Below are 15,300 nucleotides of genomic sequence, written 5' to 3' on the forward strand. Positions count from 1 at the left end.
ATCAAACAGTATAAGGTAAACAATGTATGTAAACTCTTGGTCTAGACGGTCACCTGAGGTTAATTAGACTGCAAGCATCTTACATGCAGTGTGTGTGTGGGTTGCAGTGAAGTCAGACAACCCTCAATTAGTTATAAGTGCTTTAAATATCATTGAGTTACACTGATAGACAGTTGAAAACTCCATGACACTTAATGACTCATTAAGCTTCTTAGTCACCTTCGAGTACACCTGCCACCATGCAATTCTATTGGTTAGTTGTAATAATGGGGTAAACCAAATTAGCATCTTGAGAAAATCAGGGATTCCACTCTTTCTGGGAAGTTTTCTAGTCTTTACTAATATCATTTTCCACTTCCACTTTCATCAGGAATCCACAAGCTCCTCATGACAAAGAAAGTGAAGAGTGTTAAAATGAATTATGTCTTTTGCTGACTGATTAGATATTTTGTTTTAGGTACATTTAGTTACTTGGTGCTGCCTGGCATTTTCAGGTGGCCTTTTCTATGCGTGTCCCAGATGAGTAAAGTAATCAAGTAAATGAATGCTGAGAAAATACTTCAATTTTGATGAGAATAAAGAAAATGGCTGCATGTATTGCAAGTAATGGCCTAACAGGTACAGCAATCTAACAGAAAGAGGAACAGATTAATGTTTACATTATCTAAGAGCATAAAGAAAAATGAAATCATATGAATTTTCATATAACCCTTGATACTGCCCCCGATTCCCAAAATCTGAGTTGTAATAATTGGCTCCTAAATAAAACAGTCTCTCTCTGCATCTAAAAGGCTGGACTTATGAAGAGGTGCACCAAGTTGTATATTGTGAAGTAAAAACGTTATTAACTAATTAATTAAGGAGGACAGGAACAAGGAAAATGGAGAGAGGAAATCCAGAAGCACTCCTCAGCCAGCATGCGTCCAAAGGTGATCCTTAAAAAAATGGTCATTTATTACTGGAATTTGCACCATATATTCCCAAGAAGAAAGGACATAAACCTGATAAGTGTCAGCTGTTATAAGAGAACAACCCTTAATGTGGGTATATCATCTGCATCTTTCATATCTGAGGCCCACTGTTTCAGTTTGGCCTCTCAGAATAACCTCTAAGCTAAGCCAGCCCCTCATTTGAAAGGGAAGCTGATAATGCTATGTTGACGGAGACAACCATCAGAGACAACAGTGAATCACAGTGGGTGTAAAAATCAGCATGCGTATGCTGGCATCCACATGAATACAATAAGTGGGGAGTACAGTAAACCTTATTAACTATGTTGGGGAAGCTTGCATCATGGGGTTGGTACAGATTTAAGACCAAAATCTGAAGGAAATGCAAAGAAAAAAAAGGTTACTCCAAATAGCCTGCCATGTAAAAGGTGTCAAGTATTCTTCATGACACCAGAGCCAGCAGCAACAGAATGGCTCTGAGGGGAGCACAGATCCTTACTTGGTAGATCTAGCAATTATTCCAAAGAGAAATGCTTGAGTAACAGAAAAAAGCCCAGGATCTGACTAGACAAATCAGGCGTATTTTGGACATGAATCGGAAACCACTGTTTGGTGGTCAAGATAATCAGGAAGAAAATCAGCATTAAAGTAAAATTAGTGAATAAATGGGAGAATTGTAAAACTTCATTCCAGTTAGGTGTAGTTTAGATATGCAAAGTATAGTTCTGCAATAAGAAGAGGGAGAAAAGGATGGGAAGTTTGCTGATTGTATTAAACTGGTACAAAAACTCTAAAGCATAAATCCATCTTGATGTCATTACTGCTTAGAAGGACATTTAAGGGACTGAAGAAGTAACTGTAAGGAAAAAAATGTTTTTCTTCATAATATTTGCATTAAAATGTCATGATCAAAATTCCATGTTATTTTGTAAACTAGTTTTGTATAGCATGCTGTCATATGTATTTAAATGTTGGAGAGTTTTTTCAGTGACTTATGTGCGAACGATATTAAAGTAAGAAAGTACTTTTTACTTAATTGTAATGTATCCAGACTTTCCACTGTAACATGATAAGAAAGGCTGGAAAGAAGCAAGTTAAAGATGATACAATGTTGTGATTTTGGGCTGCTAAGGGGGGTGTAAACATATACTGATCATATTAAGCACTGAATTAAAATATAATTTCTCATTTTTATATAATTGCATTTCCAGACTAATGTCCTGAGTTTAAGCTAAAGACACAGTTGTTTAAAGAAATAGGGACTGAAAAGCAACAGCAATTATGAAAAGCATGACAAATGGCAATCCTCTACTGCATTTTCAAAATTATTAGTTGTTTCTTTCTTTCATTGGCATCTGCTGTTAGCTAGAGGCAAGAAAAAAAAAAGGTGCAAGCGGTTAATTATGAGAAGTCTGCCAGTGTGATCTATGTTAAAGCTACAGAGGTTCTTTCTTGCATTTGCAGAGCTACTAGTTATTTATTTCTCTTTTTTCATTAACAAATGCTTTTAATTGGAGACAAAAAGCCTGCAGTGTATTCTTATTCTTAATGAAATGTACAAGCTACAATTTAATCAACTTTTAAAGGGAAATGAGTAAGTAACTCAGTGGAAATAATTGAAGTCTGACACCATGGGAAATGAATACTTACACAAGTAGTTGCCTCTCCAGCAGCTTTATTAATTTAATGCACTAAATATAGCAGTGTACAATTTAGGTTTTATTTTTTATTTAGGGGCAGGCAGTGCACTTTTTTGTAAGGCTAAAGTTAAAATTTACTGAAAACGTGCATTTTTTTATATCTGGGAGTGACACAGATATACTATAATGACAGTTTGTAATTTGTGTGCCTAGGAACACATGTTCTAACATACACATTCAAATGTTTACCCTAAACTTAGAATAAGGAATGCCTGTGGGTGCAGTTGACAGTTTAGGTCAATTGTTCCTATTTGGAGGGGTTAACTTCCTTTTTTAGAAAGTATATACAGTTTTGTACATTTTCTATGAGTTAAAAGAGGCTGGGGGTCAAACAAGTGTTTAGTTGTTTTTGTCTCTTTAGGGTTTTTTTTTTAAGTGAAAAGTCTAGGAAAACAATTTTATTTTATTTATTTATTTATTTATTAATTTATTGACATTTGTTAACCGGGTTTGTCCAACTGGGCTTGTGGCCCATTTTCAGTGGAGACCCGAGGAGGAAAGCTCCAGTAATACATTTTAAAACAAGTACAATTTTATACAATATTGATATAATAGCAGTTATAGCAAAATGATTCACATATGTTGGGATACATGCATAAAGTTAAAGTTGCATTAAAAAGAAGCTAAGTAACAATTTTACATTGATATAGTTCAATAGGTCAACAATGAACATTTTTTGTTTGTATAAAATTGTGCAAATGAATAGTAGACACATTGGAGAGAGAGAGATATAATGAGTTACTGAGTATGGTCCTTTTGAGGGTACATAAAGGGAAGGAAGACTAGGTAGGGTCATGGCAAGGGCAGGTTCTGGAATAGAGAAAATAAGCTTTTAGTTAATTTTTAAAGTGTGAGGTATGGGAGATTGAACGTAATTCAAGGGGAAGTTTGTCCCAAGCATGGACAAGGGAGTGTTTGTAGAGTAGTTTGCCTACTGACCTTTTTGGGTGGTAGATATAAAGTAATTGTTGGTTAGAAGTACGGAGGGTCCGGGATGGGATGTAGATGGAGACTAAGGAAGATAGAGATGGACAGAAGGAGGGTTTATAAAGAATAGAGTGTAGCATATGAAATTGATAAGATAACAGAAACTGGGGAAGTTCAAGCTATTGAAGAGAGTTTAAAGAAATGCAGTGGTGTGAGTTGTATGGGAAGTTAGTAATGAATCTGGCTATTTTATGGTAAGTCTGTTGCAGTTTGTTTATAGTGGAGGCCTGGATATTGGTAAGAAATGGGGCGGTGTATAAAAGGGGGGGAGGAGGAGTGCCTGGCCCAGGGTAAGTCTAGATTCAGGGGTTAGGAATTTTTTGTTCCGATATAGCAGACCTAGTTTCTGGTTTGTTTGTTTTTTTTTTTATACATTGGAGTATGTGTAGGTTGAACTTGAGTTTGTCATCATAATGATTGAGAAGCTGTGAGTGAATACATTTTTCTAATATCTTGGAGAGAGGGGGCAGAATGGCAATGGGTCGGTAGTTTGAGGGGTCAGTGGAGTTTCCACCTTTATGAAGAGGGATAGTGAAGAAATATTTCCAAAGGGTGGGGACAGTTGATTCCAGAATAGATCGATTAATTAGTATATACACAAAATAGGCAATTGAGTCAGCAGCAAGTTTGAGGAATGTAGGAGCTAGATTGTCAGTGGCAGGAGAGCAAGGTTTTAGCTTGAGTAGTAGAGATTTGATGTAAGTAATGGGAACTGGCTCAAAAAAAAATAAAGTTGTGTTAGTGGGACTTGGAGAGGTGGGTGTTGAAGTAGAGTTTGGCTTAGAGGTTACCAGATTTTGGATGGAAGAGATAAAGTGTTTATTCAGGAGGGTAGCTGTTTCCTGAGGGGAAGAGTTAGGGTATAGGGAGGGATTAGAGGGCTTTCCAGGACAGAGGATGTTGTTGAGAGCTGACCAAAATTTTTGAGGATTGTATTTGTTGTTAAGCTGAGCAGAGCTATAGTATAACTTTTTGTCATTAGTTGTATGTTTTTTTGCAAGGTTCCTCAATTGCCTGTATTATTGAAGAAAAGGTGGTTGTTTAGTTTTAGTCCAGGTTTTCCAAGCACGATCTCTTTGTTTTATAAGGGACCTAGACTCTTTGGAGAGCCAGGAAGCATGGTTTGATTTTACTCTGATCTTCTTAGAGGGAGCTAAGGAGTTTAGAGTATTCGTGAAGATGCTGTTGAAAGTGCTTACAGCATCATTTAGGGGGAGGTGTTTTAGAATGGACCAATCTATGTTGTGGAGAATGGAGTTAAATTGGGATGAATTGAAAGTCGATAGTTTTTGACAGTCTTGATAAGGTGGGGTTTAGGAATATGGGAGTAGTGTCTTAAGATGGTGGTATGGAGATGATCACTGAGGGAGTCAGGTAAGGTGGTGGGATTGTGGTATTTGTCGGGGGAATTGGTAAGGATCCAGTCTATGATGGAGCTGTAAGTGGAATTTTTATGGAAGCAAGTGGGAGATGTTATAAGTTGGTGGAAGCCGTGTGGGTGGATACTGAGTTGGGGGGAGTCAGTTGTGAGTTTGGACCAATCAATGTTGACATCACCAAGGATAAGTGTCTCATAAGGTATGTTGTGGAAGAACCAGGATAGGATGTTTTCAAGAATGGGCAGATTGTTACCAGGAGGAAGGTAGATAGAGGCAATTGCAATTTTTTTGTGGGGATTCAGATGGCAGTTAAGGATGATGATTTCAGCTGGGAGGAAGTCAGGAATAGGGGAAGGGTATGGTGAGAGGTTAAGAATGTTTGAGTAGAGGATGGCCACGCCACCACCTTTTTTTACAGGTCTATCAGATCGGAAGATATTATAACCTGGTGGGAGTATTTCACTATTTGAGATGTGTGACTTGAGCCAGGTTTCAGATAGGGAGAGGATGTGAGGGGTATTGAGAGCTATCCATGAGTGCAGTTCAGTGACTTTATTTGCTAGACTCTGAATATTCAATGAGTAAATAGTTAAGTATTTGGATGGAGATGACTGTTGTGACTGAGGTTGGTGACTGTTAGGGGAGTAAGATGGGAACAGTGTAGATGTAGTTTTGGGGAGAGAAGAGGGGCCAGGGTTGGGATGGATATCTCCAGAACAAAGTAGGTTTTTAGTGAGGAGAGCGTGTGTAGTAGATGCTAGATGGAGTTTGTATAATTTTGACTTAGCTTTGTGGGAAGGTTTAAAAACCTGTATTATGGATAGTTTAAATAGACAAGAGATTAGGGGAGATAGTAAAAGATGAAGTAGTTGGATATATTTTGTATGAGTGAGAAGTTGGTGAACATAGGAGTGGGTCAGAGAGATTTGAGTGGTAAGAGGTGGAGATAGAGAGAATAAGGAGTAGTGTAGAAGATATTAGAAAATAATACATGTTGGAATAAAATACAGTCAGATAGAGTAGGTAGAGAGACAGTGGTATAGATGAAGTGGTGTTGACAAGATTGACAGATTAGAAAGGTGGTTGTGGCAATAGGCAGGAAGTGGAATTGTAGTGGCTAGTGGGGCAGGAAGGGGAGGGATAGTTAGGTATAAAGGTAATTGTAATGGGGTGGTGGGAATGGGGGTAGGGTAGGGTAGCAAACGGAACGGGGCTAGCACTCTGGTCAAGATGAAGTCATAGAAACAATCAGAAAAGATAGTGAAAAACTAGCTTGAGAGACAAGGATATAAAGTTTATAAAGGTATTGTCACCAGAAATAAAATAAAAAGAAATAAAATATGAGCAGAAGTAAGCTTGCAAAAGGACACTGGCCTCAAGCTACACAAGTAGATTTACTTGAAGGAAACCCAGTGCTGTATGGTTAAAATAGGCTACAATAGAGAGGGGCTTTGCAGGGGGAGAGGGAGGTATTACTAGCAGCTAAAAGCAGGGTAAAACATAAAAAAACATTAATATGTAACATGACATAAGTTCAAAAAGAGTTGAGAAGGAACAACTACATAAAAAATCAAGATACAAATATCTATCTAACCATCCATTTCTATGTTTATATATTTATTAGAAAGAGCTACCATATATAACATGTTAGGAGTAATAGCCTTTTATCAGAATGACTGCTTTGCCAATACTATAGGGTGCCAATAGCAGTTACAGGAGATATGTTAAGAGAAATTAGCATGTGAATTTGTCAAAGAAAAGATTTCAGCAGAGTAGCAGAAAAAAAGAATAGTGTAATGATAATATTGAATGAGAGAGTGCACTAGTGAGAGAAGAGGAAAAAGACAATAATGGAAGATTTGTGGTATAAGAGGTTATGGGCAAGGAAAGGAAGATAATGCTGACATATATTTATATTCCACCTAAAACTATTATTATGGAACTTATATACATTTTGGGAGCTGTAATAAGTTTTCAGTAGGGAATACTATTTATGGGTGGGTACTGATTTACAATTGTCAGGTTATATTATGGGATCTAGGAGGGAAAATATAACAAAAGGAGTTGGATTTCTGAAGAAGCATATGAGAATATTTCCTTAGGAATATATGGTTGCAGTAGTAGAAAATCAGGCATAATTTACAAATGATTTCACAAGATGCAATAGCTGGGCTTGAGTGGATAGAAATTACATTTCACAGAAGCATGTGAATTTAATTGAAAGCTTTGAGACCTACCCATTAACTAAATCAGATCATGCACTAATAAAAACTTATGATAAAAATGAAAGATAATAATGTAAAAAAAAAACAAAAGTGCTTTTCTACGTATTTTTTAAAAAGAGAGGACTTTAGGGAATGGGTAATACATATGATTCAAGAGTTATTGAGAAAGAAATGATTTCAGAAGGGATAGATAGTGTGATGTTATTAATGCCATAATGGTAAGCTATGAAATGAAGGTGAAAATATGCCAGCCCTATGATGGTAAATGATATTTTTAATAGATATGTACTGTGTAGAAACCCTGGCATAAATCTTCCTACTGATGCACTTACTATGTTTGAGAGATTTTATATATATATATATATATATATATATATATATATATATATATATATATATTTATTTATTTATACATTCGTTTACTTTCATTTTCCATTAATTGGGAGAGTCATTGCCCATTTATACCATAGACACACATTTTTCAGTCTGTGCGTGAGGTTAAGGCTAGACTAGACAGTGGTGCCAAGCTAAGATGTAGAAATAGAAATGATATCACTGCTGTTTGCTCTCATACAGGAAATTATGATGTCATGTTCCACCACTATGACAGCTGCTGAAAAAAAGTGTGCATCATTCACATCAGGCTTACCAAGTTTATTAAGTTTGATGAAGTGCTATCTACTTTCAAAGAGATATGCATTAATTAGAGGGCAAAGATGAAAGAAAGTGGTACGCATATATCAACTATATGAGGGATATATTTAAAGACTAGTTCTAGTTCCTGTTCTCATTATAGACCTATTGGCCCATTAGCGACTGGCTGTGAGGAAACAGTTGAGAAGAATTGAAGGTTGTTGACACAAGAACCTGAACGATGTCTGAAAATGGCAACTGTAACAGGAATATATGTGGAAAGGACATAAAATGGTTGCTAAATGTAAATCCCAGTTAAAAACATGTAAAATTGATAAGTATTTTTTGTTATCAACAGCAATAAACTGAGGCACAAAACTATTTCTTAAACATACGTCTTTCCCAGTACTTATATGGCGGTGAGGTCATAAGAGTAATCCACATTTCAGAGTATTACACTGTTTTTTTAATTACAAGCTGGTATCACTAGCTAAGGATTATTTTCCTGTTTGATAAATGTTTTACAATTAAACAATGGTACACTTCACAGTCTGATACTCTGATAAAGAAGCCACTCAGTCTAAACCTTATTCAGCTGCCAGAGTGGATGACAGAACTGAAGCATGGAATTTGACTCACTTTTTAGGATTACTATATGTTTCACTAATGACACTGAGGATTCCTTGAAAAAAGACCTTACCCAGCTCACTAGTCTGGCTTCAACAGTGATCTGTGCTATACAAGAGAAAAAGTCATAGTAAAAACAATGGTTCCTAGACAGATCAGCATATAGGGATTATCTTATAGTAGCAGTGTATTCATTTATTTATTTTACATTTTTTTGTTACTTAGATAAGGCCACTGGATCCGTTTGCAGGGGTGTCACAGAAGTACTGTTTGATTAACTTGCTCAGAGTCAAGTAGTAGTAAAAACGGGGGCTGTGGGAGTAAAATTCTCAATTACTGAAGCAGCTCACTAACAGTTCTTAGACTTATTCACCTATACTGACTGCCAGACATTCCTTTATAAAGATGCTCTTCCACTGCACTCCTGCTTAGTACAGCAGCACCTGACCCACAATCTCAACTGTGTATATGGCAGGCATATGCACATTATTCTATGAGAAAACCAAACAGGCCAAAGTGCCAATAGCATGGCCAAAGACCCACTTATAATGAACTAAGGCTCTGAATGCTAAGTAAAGTGGCCTGCATCTATATGATAACAGGCAGACTGATACCTACAAAGGCTTTACAAAACAAAACAAAGAATTACAATTAAATACTATGTAACAGTATCCCACACTCATCTGAGGTAAAGTTGCAGGTAAGACAGAAAGTAACTAGAAACTAGCCTTATTTTCTGTTTGTTTATAAGGTAGGAAGAACTGAAAAATATATGCACACATTAAGAAGAAAGTACCAGAATAAAATATCTGCTAACATATTTATAAGATTTAAATTCAGTATGAAATATACTGAAACTGCTGCCGTCAGTTTACTGGAATTACACAGACTAATTGCTGGCATGTGTGCTAAACTGATGTGCCTGGCTGGTACTCCCTCCAGCTGCTACATCTCTGACTGATATTCTTTGGCAAATGAAAAGAACAGAAGGAGAGTGGCAAATGCTGCCAATGCTTTTTCCCATAAGGCTTGGTACTTTCAAGCCTGATGTATGAATTGAATGTAAAACATGAATATATAATTTGCATTTAAGTTTAGCTTCATATTTTAATAAAACCTCTAGGAAGTGAGGTTCAACTTTACAGTGCAAAGCAGGAAGGGACTTTGGGAGCTGAGACCCCTGCAATAACTCTACAGAAGAAGAGGCTGCAAAGTTCTTATGCATTCCTATGCAGTATCACTCTAGGCTTCGATCAGTTATTTGCAGTTGCAGCACACAAGGAGTTATGCATTATTTCAGTACTGATTGACAAAACAGGATAAACCAAGACATCTGTAGAAATGGCATTACACTTGCAAAGATGTTTCTTCTGTTCAATAAAGCACATTTCTAGCTAGCTAAACAGTACATTACATTTCATTGTCCAAGGTGTAACTATGGAAACATTTCTGTTTCTTTATACTAGGATTATCGAGCACTGGAAAGATGCCTATGTTACTCCTTTGAAGTTGCAGCCAGATCTGTTTCAGTTTAGTTAACTAGCACTGCTTTGTAGGCTCTTGCAATTGTTTGGAAACAAGTAGCCAGAAAGCAGGATGTGCCACAAGGTCAAGGGTTAGGAATGTACAGCTCATGGGGTTAAAGGCTAGCATTTATTGATGATACTTACTTGAGAGCTGTTTTGTAGTGGTAAATTGCTTCATCATTGCGTCCCTGGTCCTTCAGGAAATTAGCATAGTTGTAATGCACTTTAGCATTGTGCGGCAGTGTCTGCACTCCAGATCTACAAGAAGAGAATTCAGAATGTTAATTAGCTTCTCATCAGCTGTATATTTCTTTTATTTGATTCACTTTTAAAATCACCATGCTAATGAAATCAAGTAACTCCCTTTAGGGATTAGCAATTAGGAAGCTCATATCAAGCAGCACAAAAGGGGGACATTTTGAGTTTTTAGTATAGCAGCACTGTGCTACATCCATTTTTAGGTTATAAGTGAATTTATAATTGTTACAGAGGCTATAAGGCACTAGAACTACAGTGTGCACGTGTAAGAACTAAAATGTGTGTGTGTGTGTGTGTGTGTGTGTGTGTGTGTGTGTGTGTGTGTGTGTGTGCGCGCGCGCGTGTGTGTGTGTGTGTGGTGCATGCATATGCCTCTTTGCATTGAAGCTGAATGTTTCAGGTTGCCTTGGTTCCAAAAACCCTAAAGCTTTAATTAGAGTGAACCTGAAATTAATCATATTATTCTTTTGTATTTAACATGCTAAATTTCTTCACTGCTGGAGTAATCTAGAAAGGATGCTTCTTTTACTAGACAGTCCACCTCACACCAGGCAATAACTCTTTCCCAGATTCAAAAAAATGGACATTTAGCCACAACAGATAGTTGCTGCTAAAAATACAACAGTATGATGGATTACAGTTCTAATTTCTAGATGTCATGTATGGAGACTTTCAGAAGGGTTAAATCATGCTTTTCATTAAACTGATATGAGCAGAAAATATCAATTCATACAGAAAACTATAGACATAATGACTTGTATGTACATGATAAAGACATTACACAGAATAGCAAAGCCCTTTTTATAATAAAAGTAAAGATCTTGAGCTACATCCATTGATCCATCTACAACTCCTTTTTCTCATTTTTACACATGGAGTCAAGGTGTTACTTTAACTCATTCAAGCCCAAGACATCTTTTTTGTATACTTCCAGTTCACACCCATAGCTCCTTAATGGTGTCCAGACCATCTTTGGGTCTGGCTTCTTTAACTAAGCAATGTTATCAGATAATAATATGCAGTATTAGAAAGTACATGTAGTTATTAACAAAACAATACTAACACTATTAATCTAGGATGTACTGCAGTAGAGCAACTAATCACTGTTTATCATTTATTATTCATATTTTCCTATATGTGTTCATACTTTTTAATAACTGAGAGCCCTACACATTATTAAGGGGTATGGTGTGATATGCCATGGTGACAGATAGGGAAATTCATTGTTAATGTCCATTTATATCACACTATACCAGAATATTGCTAGTTATTTGTTAGTAATTATTAAAATAAATATTTCCATATGTACTTAATACTTCAAAAAACAAGTGACTTACAAACTGTTGTATCACATTAGGTGTAACCTTAGATGTTGTTGAAGAAAACTGTCTTTGATATTATATATTGAGAGATAGTCACTGTTATTTATATTTCTAATTATACAATTAAGCATATGTTTTCCTATTTCTGTAAATATCTTAATAAATGTGTACTCAGAGAGAAATTTCTTGTATGTCTGGTTAACAAAAACATTATAACAATATATATCTAGGTTGTACAGTTTCCAAAAAATGAGAATCTGTGAAAGTTTAGCAAACATATAATTTGAGGTTCATGTGCATTATAATATATTATAGTATTTATAGAAAGGCTATGAATTCACTGCTTGTTATCACTGTAAAGAATAATTATTTCAGATAACGTTCCTATTTGTGCAGTTTTAATAGCTTTTACTGCTCACAAAATATTATAGCAATAACTGATGATGTCGGTGTGGTATATTGAAAATTTACCCATGGTTGGTGTGGTTTAATCATGAGGGTGAAGCCTGAGTGATTAAATAAGGCCAACCATGGGTAAATCTTCAATATACCACACCACAGAGTCAGTTATTGCTATTATACAATTACATTATTTAAGAAAAAATACTTACTTTTCTTAAATAATGTCTTTGTATAATGCCTCCATGGTGCCCTTATGTGTTTTTACGGTATCCTGGGGCTTTTCTTATGTACTGTGCATGCATATGTGACTTGTGTTCCCACACTTATGCAGTGCATCAGTGCTGTGCAAAGGAAATAATAGAGAAAGAAAGATCTCCCTTTCTCCGTTGCTTTTTATTTATTTATTTAAAAGAAAAAAGGAACTGGGAGACTTTTAATGTTTGGGAGAGCTGGGACAGAGAAAGTAAAAGGATCATCAGGTATGTTTTTTTAGTTTTGCAGAACATACCTGATTATCCTCTTATTTTTCTCTGGGCTGTCTCCCACATTCATTTGAGGTCTTCAGTTTTGCAAATTTATTAAAAAAAAGAAAGAAAGGTAAAAAATAAAATAGACTTCAGTGTCCCCTTACCCCAAAAAGTGCAGCAGCACTCTCAAACAGTAAATGCACAACTGACATTTGCTTTCAAACAGTGTCTGTCTCCCCTATTTCCTACCTCTTAGAGTTTGCCCCTTGAATGCTTGTCTCTGATCAGAGTGAAGGAAATAAAGGCCACAGTAACTCATTTCAGATTAATGCTTCCACCCTTCCTGGCAAGCCATACTGATGATCATTTAACAATAATCAAGTAATATCACTTGCCTTTCATACATAGTTTGCTTTTCACCTCCCACAGTAAAAAATACCATATTGTCATTGTTTGCCACTTTTACAACTAAATGTGATCAAAGTGGAAGAAACAAATTGCACAGTAATGTATTTCAACTTTTTTCTCTCACAAATATGGATTCCCCTGTATGACTGATCATGTAACAGTGATGATATAATTGCCCCTTACTTCCATACACAGCCTGTCTTCAACCTGCAAAAGATAGTGACTTGATGTGTATGCCTCTAATCTTAAGACAGACACTTTCTGTGATTAACACTGATGTTTGGCTGTGAGAAAAGTGAATGAAATGACTACTGTGATGCCTGTGCACTGGCCCAGTAATCAAGGAGCCTCAATCCTCACCACTAACACCAGTGAGGGGCATCCATATTGGGAAGGATAACAAGTACTCACACAGTAAAGTACAATTTCCCTTAAGAGCACACAGAGATCACTGTAAGTCTGGGGCTGGTTTCTCTCTTTCTCTCCAGATCCCCAATAAGACTCCCTACTGGCAAAGCTATAGTGTCCAGATCTCAGCCTAGTGGTCAAGCTAAAACTTCCAGCACCCTCTCTGTCCAATCAGTGCTTCATGTCCCTGCCCAAGTAGCTGACACACACACACACACACACACACACACACACACACACACACACACACACACACACACATACACACACACACACACACACACACACACACACATACACAGACACACACATGCACACACTTTAAGCTATGAGTTACATACAAATACAAAGACACTCCTGGAGAAGGCTGGCACAGGTTCTCCAGCTATGCCCCTTCCTGCCAGTCTATAAGGTAGTACAAGATGCCACCAACCACTATTATCAACTACTAAAAAGGCCCTTACCAAAGGGTGTCCAATTATTATTGTGCAATATTATTATCCAAATATTAAGTGTGGCCCAGGGCTAAAGCTATTGGAGTGGCTTGGACAATATCACTATATACGTACAATGTACTCCAGAGCTCAAATTATCTCTACACAAAACGGCCACAGTTGAAATGTTTAAAAAATATTTAATAATAAATAATAAAAAACACAAGACAATACTTCTTACTACACAGTGCTAGTCAAGAGTTCAGAGATCACAGGAAAATGCTTAAAATAATACAGTAGAATAGTTCTGACATCAATACAGAAAACAGCTAGACTAAAATTACTATTTTTTATCAATATCTAAGAGCAATCACAGTTCTAAATAAACTTACATATAGAGCAAAAGCAGTCCTTAAGCTGTCCTTAAACTGATAACACAGTACGGCTTCACATTACATCATTCTTGACACTTCTCTGGTTTCCCATGCTAACAGAAACTCAGAGTTTAACATAGCATTGATCTTGCTCCTGGACAGGAAACCACAGCAATTAAAGACATTATATATGTAACATCTAGCAATTAACTCTGGTCTCAAAACAATATAAAGAATCTGCTGGTTCAGACACCATGGCTTTGAGCCCTGAGATCAAACATTCATAAAATGCTTGACTTATCAGCTTTCTTACAGTAGAGTGCACTGTTGTTACATTTTTGCAGTTCAACATCCAACAGAGTCTTCTTACATTTAAGAGAGCAAGCCTATGTCTTTTATTAATATTTACAAAGACACAGAATTATCTACAAAATTCTATCTAGCTAGGCTGGCAGCCTTCACATATCTTCACACCCCCCCCCCCCGAGAACTCAAGCTAGTTTTTCAAGTGTCCCTTGAGAAACGTTGCTTGAGAGGGTTAGGTCTATCTGAGTATACCTTACCCCATTCCCTATCTTGAGAGCCATCTGCATTGGCATTGTTGTTCCCACTTCAGTGCTGCACTGACATATCATATGCTTGCAACTGCAGGCTCCATCTTAGCAACTTGGAATTTTGCTTTTTGCTGGCTGGCTCTGTTTAACCATGTTAGGGGATTGTGTTCTGTTACTACAGTGAATTTCCTTCAATACAGATAAGGCTGAAGTTTTTGCAGTGCCCACACTATGGCTAGACATTTCTTTTCTACAGCTACATTGCATTCCTCCCTGGGTTGGAGCCTACAGTTGAGATAAACCACTAGATGCTCTTCTCCCTCTGAAGAAATCTGGCTAAGTACAGCCCCCATCCCATGGTTTGATGCATCCACATGCCCAACAAATCCTTTGCAGTAAACTGGACTGGCTAACACAGGGGTTCTCCCAAAGCTTCTTTACGCTTCTGGAATGCCTATTCACATGCTGTGGTCCACACATCCATATCTGGCCTGTTCTTCCTTGTCAGGTCTGTGAGGGGAGCAGCTGTGGTAATATAACTGCAGACAAACTTTCTATAGTACCCAGCTGCCCCTAAGAATGCCCTCACCTGCTTTTTGGTAACAGGTGTAGGCCATGCCTGAATGGCTTCCACTTTGGCATGTTC

The 15,300-nt window shown here is 37.0% G+C and overlaps 1 protein-coding gene across 1 annotated transcript in view; it reads right to left on the reverse strand.

Moving 5' to 3' along the window:
- The window catches only part of TMTC1 (transmembrane O-mannosyltransferase targeting cadherins 1), a 2,511,834-nt gene that overhangs the window by 365,350 nt on the left and 2,131,184 nt on the right, over window positions 1-15,300 (reverse strand). The window contains exon 10 of the mRNA XM_044087246.1: window positions 10,172-10,285. Within this exon, the coding sequence (XP_043943181.1) occupies window positions 10,172-10,285 (114 nt within the window). The remainder of the gene's footprint in view (window positions 1-10,171; window positions 10,286-15,300) is intronic.

This window comes from Protopterus annectens, chromosome 11.part0 (genome assembly GCF_019279795.1).
Source record: "Protopterus annectens isolate FY-2018-M chromosome 11.part0, PAN1.0, whole genome shotgun sequence".
Classification (NCBI taxonomy): Eukaryota; Metazoa; Chordata; order Ceratodontiformes; family Protopteridae; genus Protopterus; species Protopterus annectens.